Here is a 22400-nt window from a genome sequence, read left to right as displayed (position 1 = left end):
CTGTGGAGTTCCTTAGAGTGAACAGCTTTTTCACAAGGTAAGTACTAAATCAAATCAATTTTCCTAATACACACATGCACACACCATTATGCACACACACACATGACAAGTTTTGACTTGTATTCTATTTTATCTGCCTATAACTCAGTGGAATATGTCCCGTAAAGCACATATCAGAGCAATCAAGAACCATGTACAATCTATTTTACTATGGGAAAACTCTGAATAAAAGCAAGCATCTCTAAACATACTGTCTAACTTTTTAATGCTTTGGACAGTTATAACTATGAATTTAATGTAACTATGTGTGGATAGCTATTGTTAAGACAGCTCTCTCTCTCTCTCTCTCTCTCTGTGTGTGTGTGTGTGTCTTTATTTCTCTGTTTTTCTCTATAGCTCTCTACCTATACATACACTTGTGTATATACAACTACCCTTTTCTTTTTCAGAAATAGTGAGTGTACACTCCCTATATAAAGTAACTGAGTTCGTCAAAATACTTGCTATTGAGTGCATCATTACGCATTGAATGTATTTATCCCTGCTGCCCTCTCTTGCCCTTTCTCTTTTGCTAGTCTCCTCCCTTGCCACAAATAGTCCTCCTCCTCCTCCACCTTCCCCTTTCTCTCTCTGCCTGCTCCCTCCTTTCCTCTCTCCCTTCTGTTTCCCTCTCTCCCTCCCACATTTTCCACATTTTCTCTAATTTAATCTACTCTAAGACCATTTTTAGGCAATGGATTTTCAGAGTTTATTTTCTTTTCATTATATGTACGAAGTATCTTGGCCATACCTACTCCCCGCTCCCTCTCTTGCTCCCTCTTTTTAACTCCATCTGCCATGTCTACATGCATCTCCCTCCAGCTCCCAGACATCTTCTTGCTTTACCACCCATTGAGGTCTATTAGTTTTGCCCAAATGCACATAGATGTGGGCCATTCACTGGGTCATGAGGAGCCTACCAAAGGTGACCACCAAGGGAGAAGTGGCTGCCACTTTCTCAGTAGCTGTCAGCTCCCAATAGCTCTTCAATTAGGTATGGAACACTGGGAGCCCCTTCTCTCTCATACTGCAACTTTTAACTGCATTGATTTTGTTCAGGTAACCGTGATGGTCATGGGTTCAAGCGTTCAAGTATGCAACAGCCATGTCATGCCAGGAGGATGGCACTTGACAGCCCCCTCCCCATTTTCCAGTTTGTAGATTCTTTCTACCTGCTCTTCTACTCTACTGTGCTCAGAAGTTGGCTGAGCCTTGAGTGGAAGACAGGGCCCTTTCTTTATGAGTTACAACTTTGCTTTATGCTGACATACGCGGAAATCCTTCTCTGGGGCATCAGTCCAAGTATCCCAGCTTCCAGTGAGCAGAGTCTCTGAGTAACACTCTTTGAGCAACTACAGCTGGCACCCATCGAGCTACATCTCTCACTGCCAGCAACTATGTCCTAAAACCATGTAGGCTAGGAAATCCAAGCTGAGATTTATTGCTATAGAAACAAATCGTTTTACATGTCAAGATTTTTATCAGTTTGCCACTAACTAATCAGATCACCAGTGACATCCTCTCTGTAGGATTCAAGCATCTCCTAGCACAGTAGACTAATGGCAGGGACAGAGTTGCCCAACCTCAGCACCACTGTCATTTGTGTGTCCTTCCTGGGAAGACTTGAAAAAGTATCTACTGACCCCAGATAGGGCACCACTGACAAATGAAGAAAACTCTCTCATCCACATCTAGCTTGGTGAACTAAGGACTTTACTGAGGTGACTTCTAGAACCATGGGTGACTCAACAGGGTTTGTAATGACTCAAAGTTGCCTCCTAGAGCTTCTTGCCTGGGATGTCAGAAGCTCCACTGAAGACGAACCTTTCCCATCAATTGTTGACTGCGTTTATCAGCGTGGGGCGTTGCCTTGTGTATCTGGTAGTTTTTATGATCTTCCTTTAACTCTTGTGTTTCCTTAGCTTCCTTAGACCCCTAAGCTTAGTTCTTTTCTTCATAATACTATATTTTAGTTCAGAGGAAATAGCTACACAACACTACCCATTTTGACAGGCTTACCCTTCCTATGAATGGATTCATTCCCTGTTTGAGGATGTTGAGTGGGATTCTGACCTCCACCACCCAAGAGTATTTCATATGTATATTCCCTATCTTCAGCCTGTGACAGCCCAAGGTCTTCCCAGTCTCGGCAGCAGGGAAGCATGCTGAACTCTGGCTGAAGATCAGTGAAGGACCTAACTTCTCAAGGACTAGCCCTTGAAAAGCATGAAAGAAGGGACAAGAATTGCAGCATTTGGCAGTTAGCTAGAATGCAGTTTGTTAGAATGTGAAAGTCAACAATACCGTGGAACAAATTTACTGCTTGGAGGAAATGGACTATTATAGAAGAGAGACTGTGAGATTTTCTGAAAGTCCAGATTTCAAACTAACCAGGTCTAACAATTCACAAAAAATAATTCTCTGGAAAACGATACTGAATAGATGTTATAGAAGATCAGACTGGCAAGATGCTGTATAGTAATGCTTGTGTGAGATGTGGTCCATTTGAAGGAAGGAAGGGGCATCTCAGATCTTCAAAATCAACTCTTTCTAGCACATAGCAACCCAACCCCAGTCAAAGGGATAGTGTCCCCCATTCTCTTAGCTGACTTGCCCTCTCCTATGTGTCACTTGCTTAGCCATCTGAATCACAATCTGTAGGTGGAGTTTCCTAGAAACAGGAACATGAAGTTACTTTTGACCACATTCTGCTCTGCTGGTTTGCACAAAGCATATGAATACCTGCAAAACCTTACCGGGAAAAGGCCAAATCAGACAGTGTTCATTCTGTGATGCATTGCGATTGCTTTACATGGGGTTGCTGATGTGTTCAAACACATGCTCGTCTTCTTGGACTTAGGGCAATGGCAGCATGCTTGTACAATGCTTTTCTTATGAGTGATATATATATATATATATATACATATATATATATATATATTCATTTATTGTATTTGTCAATGGTCCCTGAAGGTAGGCAGCTGTAACTGTCTCTGTAGTCAGAAGAGAAACTGAGACTCTGATTCAGTAACCTACAGAGTCAACATGTCTCTAAATGGATGGGCTTCATCTGCAAGACTCCCTTCTACCTCTTAAGCATTGGACACTCTTAACAAGATGTTGTGATTCACCAGAGATGTGAATTTACTTTACTGCTGGACTCATTTGTTCTCTTAAAAAAGAATCTTGTTTTCTTTTCAAAGTTTTTCTTCTTTACATTCAGTTAATTTGTATTTTGTTTTGCTGTTTTTATTTTGAGACAAGATCATATATATATATATGGCCTCTCACACTTTATCCTTCTGCCTCAACATCCCAAGTACTGGGGTTATAGTCGTGCACCACCACACACAGAAGCCAGTTGTCTTAATGGAATAAACAGAGTTCTGTTAGTTCTCATCATACTGAGTTCCTTAAGCCTTCAAAGGAAAGTACTGAAAATCTTTACCAAACTTTCTTTCTCTGCAGTTCCTGAAAAGCTGTTCGCAGAAAGGCATTCATGAACTAGATGCTCCATTTTTCCTTCTTCAACCTTGACTCGGCTGAAGGAATCTGGGAAAATAGGCAGTAGGCCCTCAGGAGAGCAGCATGGGGCTCAGGGAGGGCTCCAGGGTGGACCGGAGAAGTCTTGACCTGTAGCAGGAGAAAGTTGTTGATCAAATGCTGTGAGAGTGGGAGTGTACTGTTTCTCTCTGATCCTGGGGAAACCCTCTGTAAGTAGAGCATGAGGGACCATTCCCATGGTGGTTGCAGACTTGGTGGTTATTCCTCAGAACTGACTGTGACTGAGCATCATGTTGAGACCCCATCGAAACATCCAGTCTCTCTTGTTCTCATTCTGTTGACTTTGTGAGGCTGAGTGTGAGCTTCATTCTGGCCGTGAATTGACCTTTGGAAGGCTGTTGTTTGGAAAGGGACAGTGTTAGCGTGGAGAGCATTATGATGAAATACTATGGAACATGATCCTCTATTAATGGTAATAGGATTAGTGAGCAGACTTGAATCACTTGGCTCTGTGTCCCCAACAATCAAATACCTGAAGCCAAGTGACCTCCACTCTCCCTTTCATCCTGCTAATTATCCCCGAAAAAGAACATGAAATATTCACATTCTACACTGTAACAATGATGGAATGATTGCATTGTCAATGTTTTTATAACATAAAGGTCGGAGCTTAGGATTTCTCTATATAAGTGATGCTATTTATAGAAGTTTGCTAGTTTAAATCTAAGTGCACATACTTTAAAAAATATACCTGCTGGTAAGGACAAGGATATTGTTTCAAACTTCACAACACCAAAACTTTCCAAAAAGAAATGTTAAGGTTTTCTGACAATCTTTGAGTCTGTACAAGAAAAGGGAGATTCTCCCAAGTCTAGCACTGGAGCCTCTGGTCTCAGTGACTCCTGGGTGTTTAGTTTACTCTCCTAACCTCATTGGCTCCATCTATCCCAGGATCCAGTGCTCTTTTTCTCTGATATTTGCTGTGTTCTACCTTCAAGCCATCTGAAATGGGAGCATCAAATTCCCTTGACGGACTCCGCAGGATCCCTTATCTACACACAATGACCAAATGAACATGGACACATGCATGTATCCACACACACAGTGCACACACAGCTAACTAAAACACACCCACTTACTTAACCCTTTCTGCATGCTGACACTTCCTATCCTCTTCTATTTCTTTAAAAAGTGGATTTCATAACACACCTAATGATTTCCACCGTACTTTGATAACCAAGATCATAATTAATAATATCTTTGGTTTTGAATAGCAGCGTGCATACAGGAAAAAGCACTTCCTTTTTGGCAGGCTGCCTTAGACACCTGTCTCTACAGTCTTACACTGCAACTAAGTTTCAAAAGTCCCATTAGACAATTTTTATTAGGATAAAATGAAGATGAATTGATGAGAGTACCCAGTGTGACAGACATGAACACCCATGAACTTGATTGTGTATTCTGTAAAATGAACTCAGCAAGACCTCTTTTTCTGGCTTTCACCTAGAAATGCAGACACAAAAAGAAAACCACATTCCAAAGAAACAAGCAATTTATGTCTCTTGGCAGAATATGGCAGTTTTAGAGGACAACCGAGTTATTCTTGGCACACACTCTCCATGTGGTAAAATACATTTTTGAATCCTAGTCTCTGCTTTTGATCAAGTGCAGTCTAACAGCCAAATGGCTGAACAGTGCCTGCTGCCCTGGTCATTGCTACAAGCCAGGTTCTAGGGTTTTAATGTGCTCAGTTATGAGCCTTCTTGCACGAGGATACAGACCCTTCTTGGTGTTATTACTCTCTGTGAGTTTTCATGTGTACCATTGGTTTGCTGTGATTGTGAACAATGTATTGAAGTTATCTGATATTCAGTTTCCTTAACTGAATAATGAGAAATAGCCAGTTCATGTGGTCATGTGATTATTAAAGATGGTATGTCAGAAAGGATCTGAGCTGGGCATGTAGCTCAGGATTATAGAGTTTGTCTAGTGTATGTAAAGCCTGGGTTAGACCTTCACCAAGATGAGGAGGAAGAAGGGGAGACAGAAAGCAAGAGTGGGGTGTAATGGATGGGACCACTAGAGGTCTACAATGAACTGTAGTTTGCTGGTACTCTGTTTGCCTCTTGGGTCCCACACATTATCCTCCAATCTGACAAATAAACCAGTTTTTAGAAAGTCACATTTTAACCAATGGAGACACTAAACTGGTTTGGTACAATCAAAGGGTGGTTCTCGATGAGTAACGACTTTGATCAAGGAACATATTCCTGGAATGTCTCCAACCCTGCTATGAGGAAGGCAGACATCTCTTCAGTGTAGCTGCTGTCCAAACACCCTGACAGGACAGACTTAAGAATAAGGTGTGTTTCATTCCTGTTTAGGAAAACAAACCGATTGCTGCCATGGCAGGGAAGCCGGTCCTTCACTATTTCGATGGCCGGGGTAGAATGGAGTCTATCCGGTGGCTCTTGGCTGCAGCTGGAGTAGAGGTATGTTCTGACCTGAGTCATTTTAAGTTGAACGTGAAATCGACTTTACCAAATTTTCCTCATATGAACCATCAAAGTGTCTTCCTGGATGACCTAAATTAAAACCTGCCAAATATTAAGTGACCCCCATATTTATCCTAATAAATTATTAATTGTTTTCATTAGCAATTAACTTCTCAGCAGTTAAGAGCACTCTCAAAAGATGAATCTAAAACTGACGAAAGACTCTTAAGGAAATGCCATCAGAGAAATGCAAATCAAAACAAGTCTGAGATTCCATCTTACACCCGTGAGACTGGCCAAGATCAAAAACACTGATGATAACTTATGCAGGAGAGGGTGTGGGGTAAAGGGAACATTCCTGCATTGGTGGGAGTACAAGCTGGTACAGACACTTTTGATATCAGGAGTGATTTCTCAGAAATTTAGAAAACAACCTTCTTCTAGACCCAGCAATATCACTTTTGAGTATATATCCAAAGGATGCTCAATTGTGCCAAAGGACATGTGCTCAACTATGTTCATAGCAGCTTTGTTTGTCATAGCCAGAATCCGGAAACAACCTAAATGCCCCTTGACTAAAGAAAGGATAGAAAAATGTGGTAAATTTACACAATGGAGTACTACACAGTGGAAAAAAATAATGACATCTTGAAATTTGCAGGCAGATGGATGGATCTTGAAAACATCATATTGAGTGAGATAATCCAGACCGAGAAAGATATACATACATACATACATACATACATATATATATATATATATGTATATAAAATATGTACTCACTCATAAGTTGCTTTTAGACGTAAAGAAAAACCAGCCTATAATTCACAACCCCAGAGAACCTAGACAACAAAGATGATCCTAAGAGAGATATACATAGATCTAATCTATGTGGGAAATAGAAAAAGACAAGATCTCCTGAGTAAATTGGGAGCATGGGTACCATGGGACCATGGTAAAAGAGGAGGAGAGAAGAAATGAGGGGGAGCAGAGAAAAATATATAGCTCAATCAAAACAATTTCTTCATGAAAATGGAAAAAAAGAGCACTTGCAACTCTTCCATAGGACCTGAGTTCAGTTCCCAGCACTCACTTCAGGCAGTGACAACCCCTGTAACTCCAAGTCCAAATCTGTGAGTTCTCCCAGCCTCCATACACACACACACACACACACACACACACGCACGCACGCACACACACTCACACACACACACACTCACACACACACACACACTCACAAACACACCAGAAATGAGAGAGGGAATAAAAAACAACTCTTCAAAAACACTAAAAGATGTCCAATTTATCAGTACTTATACAGACACATTAGCCTCAGTCCCATGGTGGCCTGGATCATTGGAGTCACCATCCTCTTCCTCCATACCTTGTCCTACTGGAAAGTCCTGGGACAGTGACACGCATGAATTGTTGTCCTCTCTAAGGACAATGTCTTCAAGAGATTACAAAAGAAGAGGTATATATGAAACTCTGTCACTTGAGTTGACAATTGTTGAAAGTAAGTGAGAGGTGCAGTGAGGAACATAATAATTTTCTGTTACCTGTATACGTATTCAACATGGCAACAGTAAAAGTACTGAAGCATACACTCTTAAAAAATTAATGTAATTACAATGCAAATACATGCTCCGGAAGAGGGATGGGCAGGAGACAATGTACAAACCTTCTGTTAACCATGAAACAGGTTCGTTCCTATTATCCAGAGACGTCAGGCTGTCTGCTGGGTCCTGCGGATACAGGCTGTGAAAGGACAGATGTAGTGCTGACCTTTGGGATGCACACTGTCAGCATAAGAACCACAGCTCTCCTCTTAAAAGGAATCAGAGACAGTTTATTCTGGAGCCATTCCAGTGACCATTGCCAAGCAACACAGATTTAGGCTACCCTAAAGTCCATGTTCTAAGATTGTCTTAGGGTTTCTATTACTGTGAAGTGACACACCATGAGCACAGCTACTCTAATAATAAGGGCTGACTTATAGTTTCAGAATTTATTCTATTATCACCATGATGGGTCATGGTGGCATATAGGCAGACATGGTGCTGAAGAAGGAGCTGAGAGTTCTTCATCTTGAACTGCAGACAAATAGGAAGTGAACTGTCTACCACACTGGATGTACCTTGAGCATATGAGACCTCAAAGCCCACCCCCACAGTGACACACTTACTCCAACAAGGTCACACCTACTCCAATTAGGTCATACTTCCTAATAGTGCCACTTCCTATGGGTCAAGCACTCAAATACGAGTCCATAGGGGCCATACCTATTCAAACAACCAGAAAAATGAAAATGACCAAAGATTACTAACACAAAAAAGCAGTTTTACTGGGTTTTATAGTTTTACAGAACAAAGAAAGTCATGAATCAAGGCAAGTTTCAAAAGCATTGATGGGCACACCAGAGAGGCAGGGCCAAGGAGGTGAGGGGAGCTATTCTCCAGGCCTAACAGAATCTCAAATGACATTCTCTGCTCTCAGATTGGTAGAAGCTAGTGTCCTGATAAGTCAATACCTTCTAAGACATTTTTATCTCTTGCAAGATATTAAGTTTAGGTTAATAGCTTCTAAAAGAAACAGAAGAAACCTGTAGCGCCGTCACAGCCTGTTTCCTTTATACAAACGGTCAATATTCTCCCAAGTAACCAGACGGCAGCCTTGTGTTTCAAGAGTTCCAAGCCTCATGGCATAGTGAGCTCAGTGCAGAAAGAGCAAGTGGCAGTGCTGCCATCTTCCCCTCCTGCCTCTCAGCGTGACAGAAGAGCCTGCTGAGAACAAGTCGCCTGGATCCTCTGGTAGTGATCTACTGTGCACACATGATGGTCACTATAGCCCACCCATCATCAGCAGCCTCACCATCAACATCACACTCCAGCCCCATCCCACCTTGCCCACTCTCCTGGGGCCCGGAGTGTGATACCATGTGATCATATAGATCCACAAGAGACTGATCCATGGAGCATGCTCAATTACCCCAATGTCCTGACATCTTACAACCAGAAACTCCAGAAAAGTCGAAAAGTCACTGACAATAATATTACTGTATTACGTAATAATACTTGCTTTCTGTGGGGCAAGAGAGGTACTGAGTGTTTTGAAAACACCCCACTATTCTTTTTTTAAATTGCTTTTACTGAGCCATATATTTTTCTCCACCTTCCCCCCTTCCTTCCCTCTCTTTCTACCCTGTCCCATGATCCCCATGCTTCCAATTTGTTCAGGAGATCCTGTCTTTTTCTACTTCCCACGTAGGTTAGATCCATGTATGTTTCTCTTAGAGCCCTCTTTGTTGTCTAGGTTCTCTGGGATTCCTACAATTCTTCTAAAGAAGAATACACTTCCTCTAATTTACAGATGACTAAAGGAAGTCTTTCCTGTGTTGTTACACCGTCTTACTGTGAGCATGAGCCATGTAAGCAAACATAACATCAAGAGTCTCATGTCATGATGACTCTTTCCATGAATGTTTGGCTGGACTGTGCAGTATTTCCCTTCCTCTTGCATTCCTATACCCTATGCCTTAATCAGCTACATAGGTAGAGTTCTGGAAAAGACGGCGTTGACTACAGGAAGGAGAAGCAATGTGTAGTGACCACAACTCCTTTCTTAAAAGATCTGCTCTCGATTCCCACAAGCCCTGATTAGTTCACCTGTGTCCTTGATAAATTAAAAAATATCTTTCTTCTCTTATATTATCTTCAGATCAGAGGCATTAAAGTGAAAAGCCTGAAATACAATGAAATTAATTAAGATGAATTTATTCTTTATGTATTCTAGTTTGAAGAAAAGTTTCTGAGAACTCGGGATGATCTGGAAAGGTTAAGAAATGGTAAGAACAAAGATCTGAATGTCCCCGAGAGGGTTTCTCATGGAAGTTTAATCACTAGACATTACCTATCTAAGCGGAGGAAATTATCAGAGAGTAATTGACGGAAGCGTGGTAAATTGTATGTCATGGGTCTCTGTGAGCATTTGTATCTGGAGACTTTTCCGTGTCTCACCCAGTCCTGCAGCTGCTTCTAAAATAACGACCCTGAAGCTTAATATTAATTACAAACTGTTTGACCTATTAGCTCAGGCTTACTATAACTAGCTCTTATAACTAAATAGACCCATTTCTATTAATATGTTTATTGCCATGAGGCCTGTGGCTTACCAGTGGTGCTCTGTCATATTGTTTCTTCGGTGGCTGGATGGTGACTCTCTTGGTCCCACCTTCTTTCTCCCTGTATTCAGTTTAGCTTTCCTGCCTAGCTATATTCTGCCCTGTCATAGGCCAAAGCAGTTTTATTCATCAACCAATAAAAGCAACACATATTCACAGCATACAGAAGACCATCCCACATCACAGATCTGGTAAATATCTCAGTTAAAAGGGCTGAAATTCTCTCTGTGTTTGCTGAAACCATCCTTAAAGCTGTATGAATGACCTGTCTCTGTTTTTCCATGCTTGTTGCAGTTAGCTTGGGTTCACAAACAGCCTTCCATCCACAATAAATTCACTAGATGCCAGAAGCAAATATGTCAGCCACTTATCCTGAGTTCTAATGGGTTTTACAAACTAATTCCCTAGCAATACTGCATTATAGGGTTAACAGAAAGGTTATGCTGATCATGTGGAATACTGTCAGGGAGGAGGAGAGAGATCAGGAGGAAGATCAACACAGATGTGTGAGGGTTTCGGGCCTACCCAGCACATACTGACCCTTGGTGTCAGTGAAAACACACAGGAAACCTACACAGAAGCAGCTTTATGACCTTTACTTGATGTCATGAACAGTCAGAGACTCTGAGGCCCTCTTTTTATTTTCAGAGTAACAACTAATGGTACAGTTATACCTCCTTCAACTTCATCCCAAAATACACTTGAACATGAGTTAAACACACCATCACATCCTGTGCAGCAAATACAGAAGTACTGTCAATACGAAATTAAAACATCAATAAGATAAGATTCAAGAACTTAGACACTAAAGACACAGAAAACAAAAAATACATAAATGCTATTCACTGAAAAGTTAGTTATCAAGTAATTAATTGTTTTATAATTTTCTGTTCTTTTATCAGATACCTTTTGTTTTGAAGTTTGGAGTGTGTCTGACCATGGATTAACAGACATATGTGTGTCTGTGGTATGTGTGTGTGTATGTATATAATATGCCCATAAACATCTTATGCTTTTTTCTCTTTGATTCATCTGATAGATGGGAGTTTGATGTTCCAACAAGTGCCCATGGTAGAGATCGATGGGATGAAGCTGGTGCAGTGCAGAGCCATTCTCAACTACATCGCCACCAAATACAACCTCTATGGGAAGGACATGAAGGAGAGAGCTATGTATGATGCATTTACTCTGGGAAATATTAATGTTCTGTCTTGAATGAACAGAACCATGGCAAAGGATTTATGACACAATGCCTGGGTGTTTGGGCATGCATACACTGACTTCAGTTAAGAAGAACGCTATGGAATGGAGGGAAGAATAGGAGGGGTTGGGTGTGTCATGTGGAATAGAAGATGGTGGAGTCCGGTTTCCCTTTGATTAGTCTTCAGAAGCAACATTCTAGTCAATAGCTTGTTAGAGGTAAGACTTCTCTAGTGATTTGACTGCTTTACTTTTCTGGTTTTCAGGTTGAAACCCAATTTCTGTCTCTGGGTTTTTATTATTCATGCTACATCTTTGACTAGCAGTAAAGAGAAGGTTCCAAAGGGCTGATATTCCAGTCCTGATAATTACAGTCATGACCCTAGGTTACCATGTGAGTCTTCATACAGTCAGGCTGATTGTGGCTCATAGAGTCAGACACAGGGACACCAGGGTTGCATGAAGCTTTTTCTGGGATGCTGTTCAGAGCTGTCAAGGCTGATGGAGAGGGATCCTCTCTCCTGTGTTAGAATCACACCATTTACACCAAATCTTACATGGAACGGTGGGTTTTTCTCTAAAAGTGAAGCACCAGGTCACTAATAATCAAGAAATTTCATTACCAGATAAGTACACAAGAGCAATAAAAAAACATCCTTTGAAGTGATTGTTCATAGATGTGTTATTTTTGTTCAAGAAGCGTAATATTCAAAAAGTAGAAAATTAGTCAAATTTTAACAGAAGAATCGATGACGAGAAGAGCATTGCTTACTAGCCCTTCAGGTCATTCAGAATGGAATGTTAGTGGAGCTGGTGGTGTTTGCCTGTATCTCAGCACTCAGTGAAAAAGGCAGGAGAATTCTGTGTTTGAGGCCAGTCTCTCTACATAGTCTACAGGCCAGGCAAGCTGCATAAAGGGATCCTGTCTCCAAAAAAAGTTCTAAAATGACTGATAATCAGCATAAAAAATCTATTATTATGGGCTCCATATCCCCATTAGAGGAGAGCTATTTTACCAATGCCTTTTATGTTTTTCAAGTATAAGATCTGAGGCAAGAGGGATGTGGCAGAACACATGTCTGTTTTTCAGCATTGATATGTATACTGAAGGTATGATGGATCTGGATGAACTGGTTCTCCATCAACCTTACATTCCCAAAGAGGAAAAAGAGGGAAACCTTGCCAAGGTCAAGGACAAGGCAAGGAACCGTTACTTCCCTGCCTATGAAAAGGTGAGTGCAAGTTGCTTGAGCTTTAGAGTATTCATAGGGTCTATTTGCCCTCAGGGACATCTGAGCAGCTAACAAAGCTGCAGCAAAAAATGCCTGCTTTCTGTCTGTGTGTTCAATGGCAGGTGGGGGTTCCAGCTCTCTGATGCCCCCGTTGCTAGGAGAAGGAATGCCATTCATGAACACTTAACCTGGATCTATTCCCCCCTCAACTGTCCTATTTACTAACAGCATCATTCTGTGGGCTATAGTTCTTACCATCTTGGTTTTGGGGAGAAACAGATCTGCAGTCCCAAAGGAGGCAAGAGGAAAAGGGTCTGGGTGTCCTTGGGTTGTTGGTCTTCACTCCCACAATGCACTTCATTGTTGTTAATTCAGCACCCAAGCACTCCAGGCATTGTGTAAATGTGGAATATAAAGAGCTATTGACATCGTTAGAGCAAAATCAAGAAGCAGATCTTCACCCATTATTTAGCCATCTGTCCGTCGCTGCTTCTCATACATGTCCGAAACTTTCTGTTCCAGCTTCCTGCCTCCCCTTTAAAGGGGTGAAGCTCTGACATTTGAGGTTGTCCCATAACTGACTCTGCAGTCTCTTAGTGGGAAGTAGCGTCACTTTATGTTTCCACAAAATTCTATTTTGCTGTGACTCACCATAGAATTTTTCTGACAGATTTCACAGTGAAATTTAGAGCTTGGACTATGTAAGCATCTGAGCCACACTAGAGGCTGGACCTGATTGAACAGAACTCTGCAGTCTTTTGACTCAGGGGCATCAAAATGAGAGTAACACATCAGAAAATATTCTTCTACCCCAAGAATAGGGAGACCTGAAACAGGTTCCCATTAGGAGAGTATCGTACTGCTTCAGAATGGATGCAGAGAGACTACACAATCTTGACAGAGCCATGGAAGGCAAGAGACAGTGAGGAGATGTGAAGAAAAACTGATTGCCAGAATTAACAACATATCTCTTGGATTTTTCAGAGAAAGTTGCATAAGAATAAGGGAATTAAGTTCTATTTTCATATCCATGTGTACGTGTGTTTGTTGTATGTGTGCCCTCCTACTTCGAGTTCCAGTTACAAATGAAGAGGCCATGTTTTAGAAACACACTATGTCAGGCCAAACCGAACAAGAAGGAATGTCTATGTCAGTGTGGCAGGAGCCTTGCAGACAGAGGAAGAAGCATTTGGCTTCGGAAGGCCATTCACCTCTGCCTCACTGCCCACAGCATTTCTCCTCCATTTCTCCTTTATTCTGCAGGTTTCAGCAATGCTGAGGTATTTCAGCAAATAGCTCATATTGTCCTCATTTGTTCTGTAAAAACTTACTTAGCAATAGATTATTCTTCCTTCGTTCATTCAACAAATCTGAATTCATTGATGTTTATCGGATCCAGGGCACAGCTAATAATATAGATGTCCATTTCCTCCGATTCTCCCTCTTGGCCTTTGGGATCTGACAGATTAGGATTTATCCCAGGAAGAGATGCTCTCTATTCATTACAGCTTGTCTCCTATACAGTGAAAACAAGCCCCTTGATGATCAATAAGACATGTAAATTATAGTATCATTTGGTTCTTTTTCCAAGAAGTCATTCAGATTTCTATAGGTATACATTATATGATATGTATTTGATAACATATTATTTTTAATTGGGAGTGCTATGGTGAACTTTTTATTCTTCATGACTTTAACATTGTAGGATTATCTTAAGAAATATTGCATATTATTCAAATAATTTTTATGAAGACTTTCATTCATATACAAAGGTAGAAATAGGCATGGTGATACAAGCATGTAGGCCAAGCTCAAGATGTAGAAGATGGAGGATCAGTTCGAGACTAGGTTAAGTACACAGTGAGTTTGAGGCCAGCGTGGGCTACAGCAAACCCTGTCTTCAAAATAGAAAAAGAAGAAGGAAGGAAGGAAGGAAGGAAGGAAGGAAGGAAGGAAGCTAGTTAGATTAAAGAACACGTGAATACATGGGTATCATCTACATGATGCTGAATTCAGCATCCTGTGGTGCTGGTTTTGTTGTATGAGTTCATTTCTCCCCTCCCCCACCCACACAATCTTCTTTCCACAATGGTTTTTTTTTCCCCTAGCATTCTCAAATTAATTGGAGGCACACACGCAGTGAACTCTTTGTTGCTTCAGCACTGCAGAAGGAGGATGCCTAGGATAAAAAACCTGAGCTAGTGTTGCAGAGGAGAAAAGGATCAAGCTTACTCTTGATGCTGTAGATATGAGGACACTGGGAGAGCAGAACAGGAAGGAATGTAGTCACCGAAGCGGTCGACTCAGGTGTGAAGGGCATATTCACACAGGTGACACCACTTCCCACTAAGAGACTGCAGAGTACAATTAGGGGACACCCTCAAATGTCAGAGCTTCGCCTCTTTAATAGGGAGGCAGGAAGAAACAGAGAGACTAGAAAGTTTTGAACATATATGAAAAGCAGCGATGGACAGATGGCAAAATAATGGGTGAAGCTCTGCTTCTTGATTTTGTTTGTGAGTCAGAACTGACAGAAAAGTGTGGGGTTCCATACACACATGAAAAGGCAGGAGAAGGGAATCTGATTTGAGAAGCTCGGAAAAAGCCATAGAGGCCCCGTTCTGATGGCTGTTAGTCTTCAATATCTAACTAACATCTTGAATCCCACAGGTGTTAAAGAGCCATGGACAAGATTATCTCGTTGGCAACAAGCTGAGCAGTGCGGATGTTTACCTGGTTAAACTTCTCTACCATGTGGAAGAGCTGGACCCCAGTGCTTTGGCCAACTTCCCTCTGCTGAAGGTGCTCTATTTCAAACACTCTGAGGGGCAGCCCAGACCTTACCTCATGGGATACAATGGTTTGACCCAACTTCTAGGTTCCTCCCGCCTTCATAGCTATTCATTGTCCCTGGTTATACCTACAAAATGAGATTTTAGACCCTAGATCTGAGACACCCGCTATCTTAGGAAGTACACTTTGTCTTGTATGATGAAAAGAGCTTAAGGCTTCGCGCCCTCTCCCCATAACCTATTCCAGCTTGGTTTTGACCCTGATTTCAATAAGATTCTCTCTTTCACTGCTGTAGCCTTGTCCTTCCACCCTGAACCTATCTGGGGAGGTCTTTTCAAACGTCTGTGTTATCAAACCTTGCATTTATCTCTACAGTAGCCTCCCTCACTGACATATTTCCACAATCCAAGAACTTTGTCTGTTTGTGTGAGCACGTGTGTGTGTGTGTGCGTGTGTGTGTCTTTGCATGAGTTGTACGCATGTGTTCATCTGGTGTGTATGAATGTTCTTATGCATATGGAACACAGGGGTTTACATAGGATGCCTTCTTGGAACACTCTCCATCATGTCTTTTGTGGGAGCCCATGTGGGACCCAGCTTCTAGCTGTAGTCATTACTGTCTTAAAGAAGTCATTTGAGTTGAAGCTCGCTCGCTCTGCCTGTATCCTTCAGGGCTGTGAGAAAGTTCTGATTAATCCCAGAAGAAAGAACATTTTTGCTCAGATGAAAGGACGCCTTATCTATTAAGAGAACACATTATCTGTTAAGATTTGGGATGGATACGCCAGTTAGAGGCACTCCTCCTTAGAGATTAGAATGTATTCAGCTGAATGAGATAATGCACCTGCTTGAGCTTCCTCCCAAGGACAGTGCAGGGAGGTGGGTAGCTGATGGGACTGCCCTTTGTTCTGCGCTTTGCCTGTTACTAGTAATTTGCTGGCTGAGAAATAAACTTGGTGCTGTTTGGTATTTATCTTCAATCCTCCCAGTCTATCCTATGTTTCTATCTTTATTTCTCTTAATCTGCCGTTTCCTGTAACCTTGCACCCCCTCCCAGGTGCACCTTGCTGATTGCTGCCAGAAGGGGCTCTGACAATCTTTTGAGGAGTTGGCCACTTAGCCAGGAGCTCATCTGTTCAGCTAGGCTGACTGATCAATGAATTTCAGAGCTGTCTTCTCCACCCTCTGCACCACAGCCCTGGGGCAAAGACACACACTATGGTACTTGCTTTTATGTGGGTTCTGGGCATCCTTATGCTTGCATAGCAGGCACTTTGCCCACTGAGCATCCTGCAGCTCCCCTACTGGCTTTATTTGACTTTGTTTTATGTGGCACTAGTGATTAACCCTTGCATCCACCAGACAAGTGCTGTAACCAGTGGACTCTCCTGCCAGCCCCTGCAATTCCCACTTCCCATCCTCAGGGTGACAGTTGGTTGTGACTGGACCCACGTTTTCCATTCTATTTTCTACCACTGCTTCAGACCCTATTGACCCAGATCATTGTTTTACCTATTTGGGTCTGTCTAGGTATCAACAACATCGGGGAAATAAACTGTTCGTCCTTAAATTGTAGAGAAGTGATGAGTCTACAGGGTTAAAGTGCAAACATGAGGACGCCGGGAGCAGAATGTGTCTTTAAGATACATGGGGGGGGGGTCTCTATTTGTTTCCCTTCTCAACTTCATCCTCCCTGAGTATCTGCCTCCGACCTCCACCTGCTGCTGATGGAGGGGATCAGTTGGTCTTTTGACAGGCAGGGGTGCAGGACTGCACATGTAATATTAGCTTTTTCTTCAGCTGCTCTCTGAGGCTCTGATTTGTTTGTTGCAGGCACTGAGAACCAGAGTCAGCAACCTCCCTACAGTGAAGAAGTTTCTTCAGCCTGGCAGCCAGAGGAAGCCTTTGGAGGATGAGAAGTGTGTAGAATCAGCAATGAAGATTTTCCATTAAATCAGGCAAACAGGGCTGCGTAACAGCCCCAAGGCCAGCCTTCTAAAGCTTTGCAACAATGAAGTGCTTTAATTAAATGTTGTTCCTGCTTATTGTGGGGCCAACAGGTTTTCTGAGGCTTGTGCATTTTGCTATTTGGTGTATTCAAAACTGAAATCATGATCACTTCCTGGAAAATTTCTTTGAATTTCAATAAAACAGAATAAGCTTCTTAGACTCTGGAGTATTCAATATCACCATGAAATAGTTGACATATCCTTGTTAAACACAAGTAAGTAGAAACCTTCATGTCAAACCCTGGTTCATACAGATATAATCTTTCCTTATGACTAGTGCTCTTGCTGACCAAATACACGCATGCACGCTCATACTCACACAGTGAAGAACTGTTTCCTTCAACTACATAGCCTTTTTCTTATTCATGTTCTCAAACAGTATATTTATGTTCAATATAGAGCATTCATTCCTCCTCGGTCCACATGAATGATGAATAGCGCAAATATAATCATTTCCCTAGCCCCAGGAGCTCAAATTATTGTAAAAAATGTAATAAATGTTGTAATAAAAAGTCACTCAAACTTCTATTTCAGAAACCAAGAACATTCCCCCTTTCCCTGTGTGTTAGTTTATTGTTGCTGTGAAGACACTCCAGAGAGACAAGCCAGTGGGAGGAAAGACTGACTTTTGTTCCCGGTGTCAGGGTCTTCCCTCTATGGGCAGCTGCCTCCATTTGTTTGGGGACAGAAATGCGGCAGAATATCAAGTAGAGAGGATGCAATGGAGAGAGTTGCTTCGATCTGGACAACTGAGAAGCAGAGAAGAGGAACATTCGGGCCAGGGGACAAGATATGCTCCCAAAGCCATGGATCCCTGGCAACCTAGTTCCTCCCATTACACTCTACCTCCCACTGTTCACTGTCTTCCAACAGTGTATTCATGGTTTGTTTGTTTGTGGTTTTTTTTTATCAATCAGTGGATTAATCCTTTGCTTAGGTTAGACCCGTTATCATTCAGTCACATTTTAGGATTGGATAACATGCTTGGGAACCATGATTTGAATGCATGAGTCTGAGGGCAGCATTTTGAATCTGCATCATGACACACTATAAGTAGTGGTTCAAATTAGAATGACCTCTAGAGGCTCAAATATTTGAATACTTGGTCCCAGCTGGCGGATCTGACTGGAAGGATTAGGAGATATCCTTCTGGAAGAAGGCGTGCCACTGGAGGTAGGTCTTGAGATTTCAAAAGCTCACGCCATCCCCAGTTTCCCAGTTACCTCCCTCTGCCTTGTGCTTGCGGATCAGAGGTAAGCTCTTGGGTACTACCCCATGTCTGCCTGCCTGCTGCCTCATCCAGTGCATTCCTGTAAACAGAAGGGCATGAGGTATAGAAAAAACAAAACAAGATTTGGGAAAGTGAGAGTGAGAGAGACAACACACACACAAAGGCATTCTGAAGTAAAGAGAAAGGAGGGAAGGGGGTTGGCCGGGAGGAGAGGAGGGCTTGGGAAAGATAAAATACAGATGCTATCTACAGCACAATACCTCCAGTGATGCTATCTTTATGGAGCCCAAAAAGATGTGTGAGGACTCGCATCTACTCGTTACCTCACATGGAAATGAAACAGGTTTCTATCCGGCTCATCAGAAATCCTGGCAGATCCTGACAGAAAATATGAGCTATTCCTGAGATGAGATTTTTTTCAATAATGTGAGATACTGTCAACCACATTCAGAGGGACCAGTTTGATTCCGTGCTCTTTCATTCCCAGTCTAGCTGGAGTTGGTGAGCTTCCATTAGCTTAGGCACACTGTCTCAGTCGGTAAACCAATCCCTCATTGTCCTGACTTCCTTGCTCATATTCTCCCTCCTTCTATTCTTCAACTGGACCTTGGGAGTTCAGTTCAGTGCTTCGATGTGGGTCTCTGTCTCTGTCTCCATCAGTCGCAGGATGAAGGTTCTCTGGTGATATTCAAGATAGTCATCAGTCTGACTGCGGGAAAAGGCCAGTTCAGGCACCCTCTCCTCCACTGCCCAGGGTCCTAGCTGGGATCTTCCCCTTGTACTCCTGGGAAGCCCTCCAGATCCAAGCCTCTTGCCAACCCCAAATTTTCTCGCTCAATTAAGATATCTCCTTCCTTACTCCCATATCCAACCTTCCTCCATCTCAACCGTTCCACTCCTCCAAACTCTCCCCAACACTTTCCTTCTTTCCACTCCCGTGTTCTAACTTTTACCAGGCAATCTTGTGTGCTTCCAATTTCCAGGTAGATCTATGTATGTTTTTCTTTGGGTTCACCTTATTACTTAGCTTCTCTAGGCTCAATGTCCTTTGCTTATTGCTAGAATCCACTAATGAGTGAGTACATACCATATTCATATTTTTGGGTCTGGATTATCTCATTCAGGATAGTGTTTTCTACTTCTATCCATTTGCATGCAAAATTCAAGATGTCATTGCTTTTTACCACTGAGTAGTACTCTAATGTGTAGATGTGACATACTTTCTTTATCTATTCTTCCTTTGAGGGGCATTTAGATTGTTTCCAGGTTCTGGCTATTACAAATAACGCTGCTATAAACATAGTTAAACAAAGGCTTTTGTAGTATGATTGGGCATCTCTTGAGTATATCCCCAAGAGTGGTATTGCTGGATCCTGAGGTGGGTTGACTCCCATTTTTTTGAGAAACTGCCACACTGATTTCCAAAGTGGTTTTACAAGTTTGCATTCCCACCAGCAATGGATGAGTGTTCCCCTTACTCCATATCCTCTCCAGCATAAGCTATCATTGGTGTTTTTGATTTTAGCCATTCTGACAGGTGTAAGATGGTGTCTCAAAGTTATTTTGATTTGCATTTCCTTGATAGCTAAGGAAGTTGAACATTGTCTTTAATTATCTACTGTCTTGAAGGGCTTTTAAAATGCTAAGCAGCTTGGTGGCAACTGCTCTGGATGTTGGCTCTGCCTCTCTCCAATTTCAAAATGGTGGAAATACCATTTCTGCTAGCCTTGGGGCCTCCAGGTAGGAGTCACACTCAGCACTTTAACTCTGAGAATGAGCTTTTTATCTGAGTTACAGCCAAATCTGCCAGGCAGAGCACTGTACAGCCTGGAAACATCTCTCTGTACCGCAGCAGAAATCCACCATGCTCTCCTGTTTGTGTATGCCTAGTAAACCTGATCCTGCCATCTGTCTAGTCAGGGAGCACTGAGTCACAGGCATGGTCTCAGCCAGTTTCCTCCCAACCCTAGAGGGCACAGAAACACCCGGTTCCCACAAATGTCATTAAAATGCTTTATAGTCAGAGTTTGCACTGGCAGCACAGCCCAGGAAGCTGCATTTTAAAAACGTGCCGCTGAGGCACACCACCAGCAAACTGAAAAGGCTGTGTTAAACTCTCTCTCTTTCTTTTTTCAGTCCTCTCATGTTTTCAAATGGATTTAGTCCATCACATTGGAGCGCCAATCTGTTGGGGGCCAATTGTTGAGAGGAGCACAGGGTCCTTTGTTCTGTCCTGCCCAGCTAGCTTACACCTGAAATAATCACACAGAAATTGTATTAATTAAATTACTGCCTGGCCCATTATATCTGGCCTCTTCTTGTCCAACTCTCACATCCTGATCTAACCCATTTCTATCAATCTATGTTCACCACGAGGTTGTGGCTTACTGGGAAAGATCCTAACCAGTGTCAGTCTCAGACAGGAGTTTCATGGCATCTGCCTGTCTCTGCTTTCTTCTTCCAAGAATTCAGTTCTATCCTCCCTGCCTACCTCAGCTCTGCTCTATCAAAAGGCCAAGGCAGTTTCTTTATTCAACCAATGAAAGCAACACAAACACAGAAGGACTTCCTACACCATCTGCATCTCTGGGATGAAGCCTACTTGATCTTAATGGATGCTTTTTGATGTGTTCTTGGATTTGGTTTGCCAGTATTTTATTGAGAATTTTGCATCGATGTTCATGAGTGAGATTGTTCTGTAATTCTCTTTCTTGGTTGAGTCTTTGTGTGGTTTCAGTATCAGGGTGACTGTAGCTTCATAAAAAGAGTTTAGCAATGACCCTTCTGTTTCTATTATGTGGAACAGATTGAGGAGTATTGGTATTAGCTCTTCTTGGAAAATCTGGTAGAATTCTGCACTAAAACCATCTGGCCCTGGGCTTTTTTGATTGTGAGGTTTTTGATGACAACTTCTATTTCTTTGAGACTTATAAGTCTATTTAAATTGCTCACCTGGTCTTGATTTAATTTTGGTGTATGGTATCTATCTAAAAAATTGTACATTCTTTTACATTTTCCAATTTTGTGGAGTATTGGCTTTTGTAGTAAGATCTAATGATTCTCTGAATTTCCTCAGTGTCTGTTGTTATGTCCCCCTTTTCATTAATGATTTTGTTAATTTGGATGTTCTCTCTCTGGCTTTTGATTAGTTTGGATAAGGGTTTGTCAATCCTGTTGATTTTCTCAAAAAAACAGCTCTTTGTTTCATTGATTCTTTGTATTGTTTTCTTTATTTCTATTTTGTTGATTTCAGCCCTAAGTTTGATTATTTCCAGTCTTCTACTCCTCCTGAGTGAGCCTGCTTCTTTTTTTTTCTAGTGCTTTCAGGTGTGCTGTTAAGTCGCTAATGTGAGCTTTCTGTGTTTTCTTAATGTGGGCACTTAGTGCTATGAACTTTCTTCTTTGCACTGCTTTTATGGTGTCCCTTAGGTTTGGATATGTTGTCTTTTCATTTTCGTTGAATTCAAGGAAGACTTTAATTTCCTTCTTTATTTCTTCCTTGACCAAGGGGTGGTTCAGTAGTTGACTGTTCAGTTTCCATGAGTTTTTAGGCTTTCTGGGGGTAGTATTGTTTTTAAATTCTAACTTTACTCCATTGTGATCCGATAAGATACAGGTGGTTACTCCATTTATTTTTGTATCTGTAGAAGTTTGCTTTGTTACCGAGTATGTGATCAATTTTCTAGAAGGTTCCATGAGGTGCTGAGAAGAAGGTAT

The 22400-nt window shown here is 41.9% G+C and overlaps 1 protein-coding gene across 1 annotated transcript; it reads left to right on the top strand.

Moving 5' to 3' along the window:
- On the top strand, positions 1-17710 carry LOC130890586 (glutathione S-transferase alpha-3). The gene is made up of 7 exons (XM_057794664.1): positions 1-37; positions 5928-6035; positions 9831-9882; positions 11258-11390; positions 12509-12650; positions 15321-15452; positions 17277-17710. The coding sequence occupies exons 2-7, from the start codon at positions 5949-5951 to the stop codon at positions 17394-17396; spliced, it is 666 nt and encodes a 221-aa protein (XP_057650647.1). The 5' UTR covers positions 1-37; positions 5928-5948; the 3' UTR covers positions 17397-17710.
- The last annotated feature ends 4690 nt before the right edge of the window (positions 17711-22400 follow it).

Source organism: Chionomys nivalis, chromosome 19, assembly GCF_950005125.1.
Source record: "Chionomys nivalis chromosome 19, mChiNiv1.1, whole genome shotgun sequence".
Classification (NCBI taxonomy): domain Eukaryota; kingdom Metazoa; phylum Chordata; class Mammalia; order Rodentia; family Cricetidae; genus Chionomys; species Chionomys nivalis.
The sequence above is the reverse complement of the archived record's forward strand: the minus strand, read 5'-3'. Positions and strand labels throughout refer to the sequence as shown.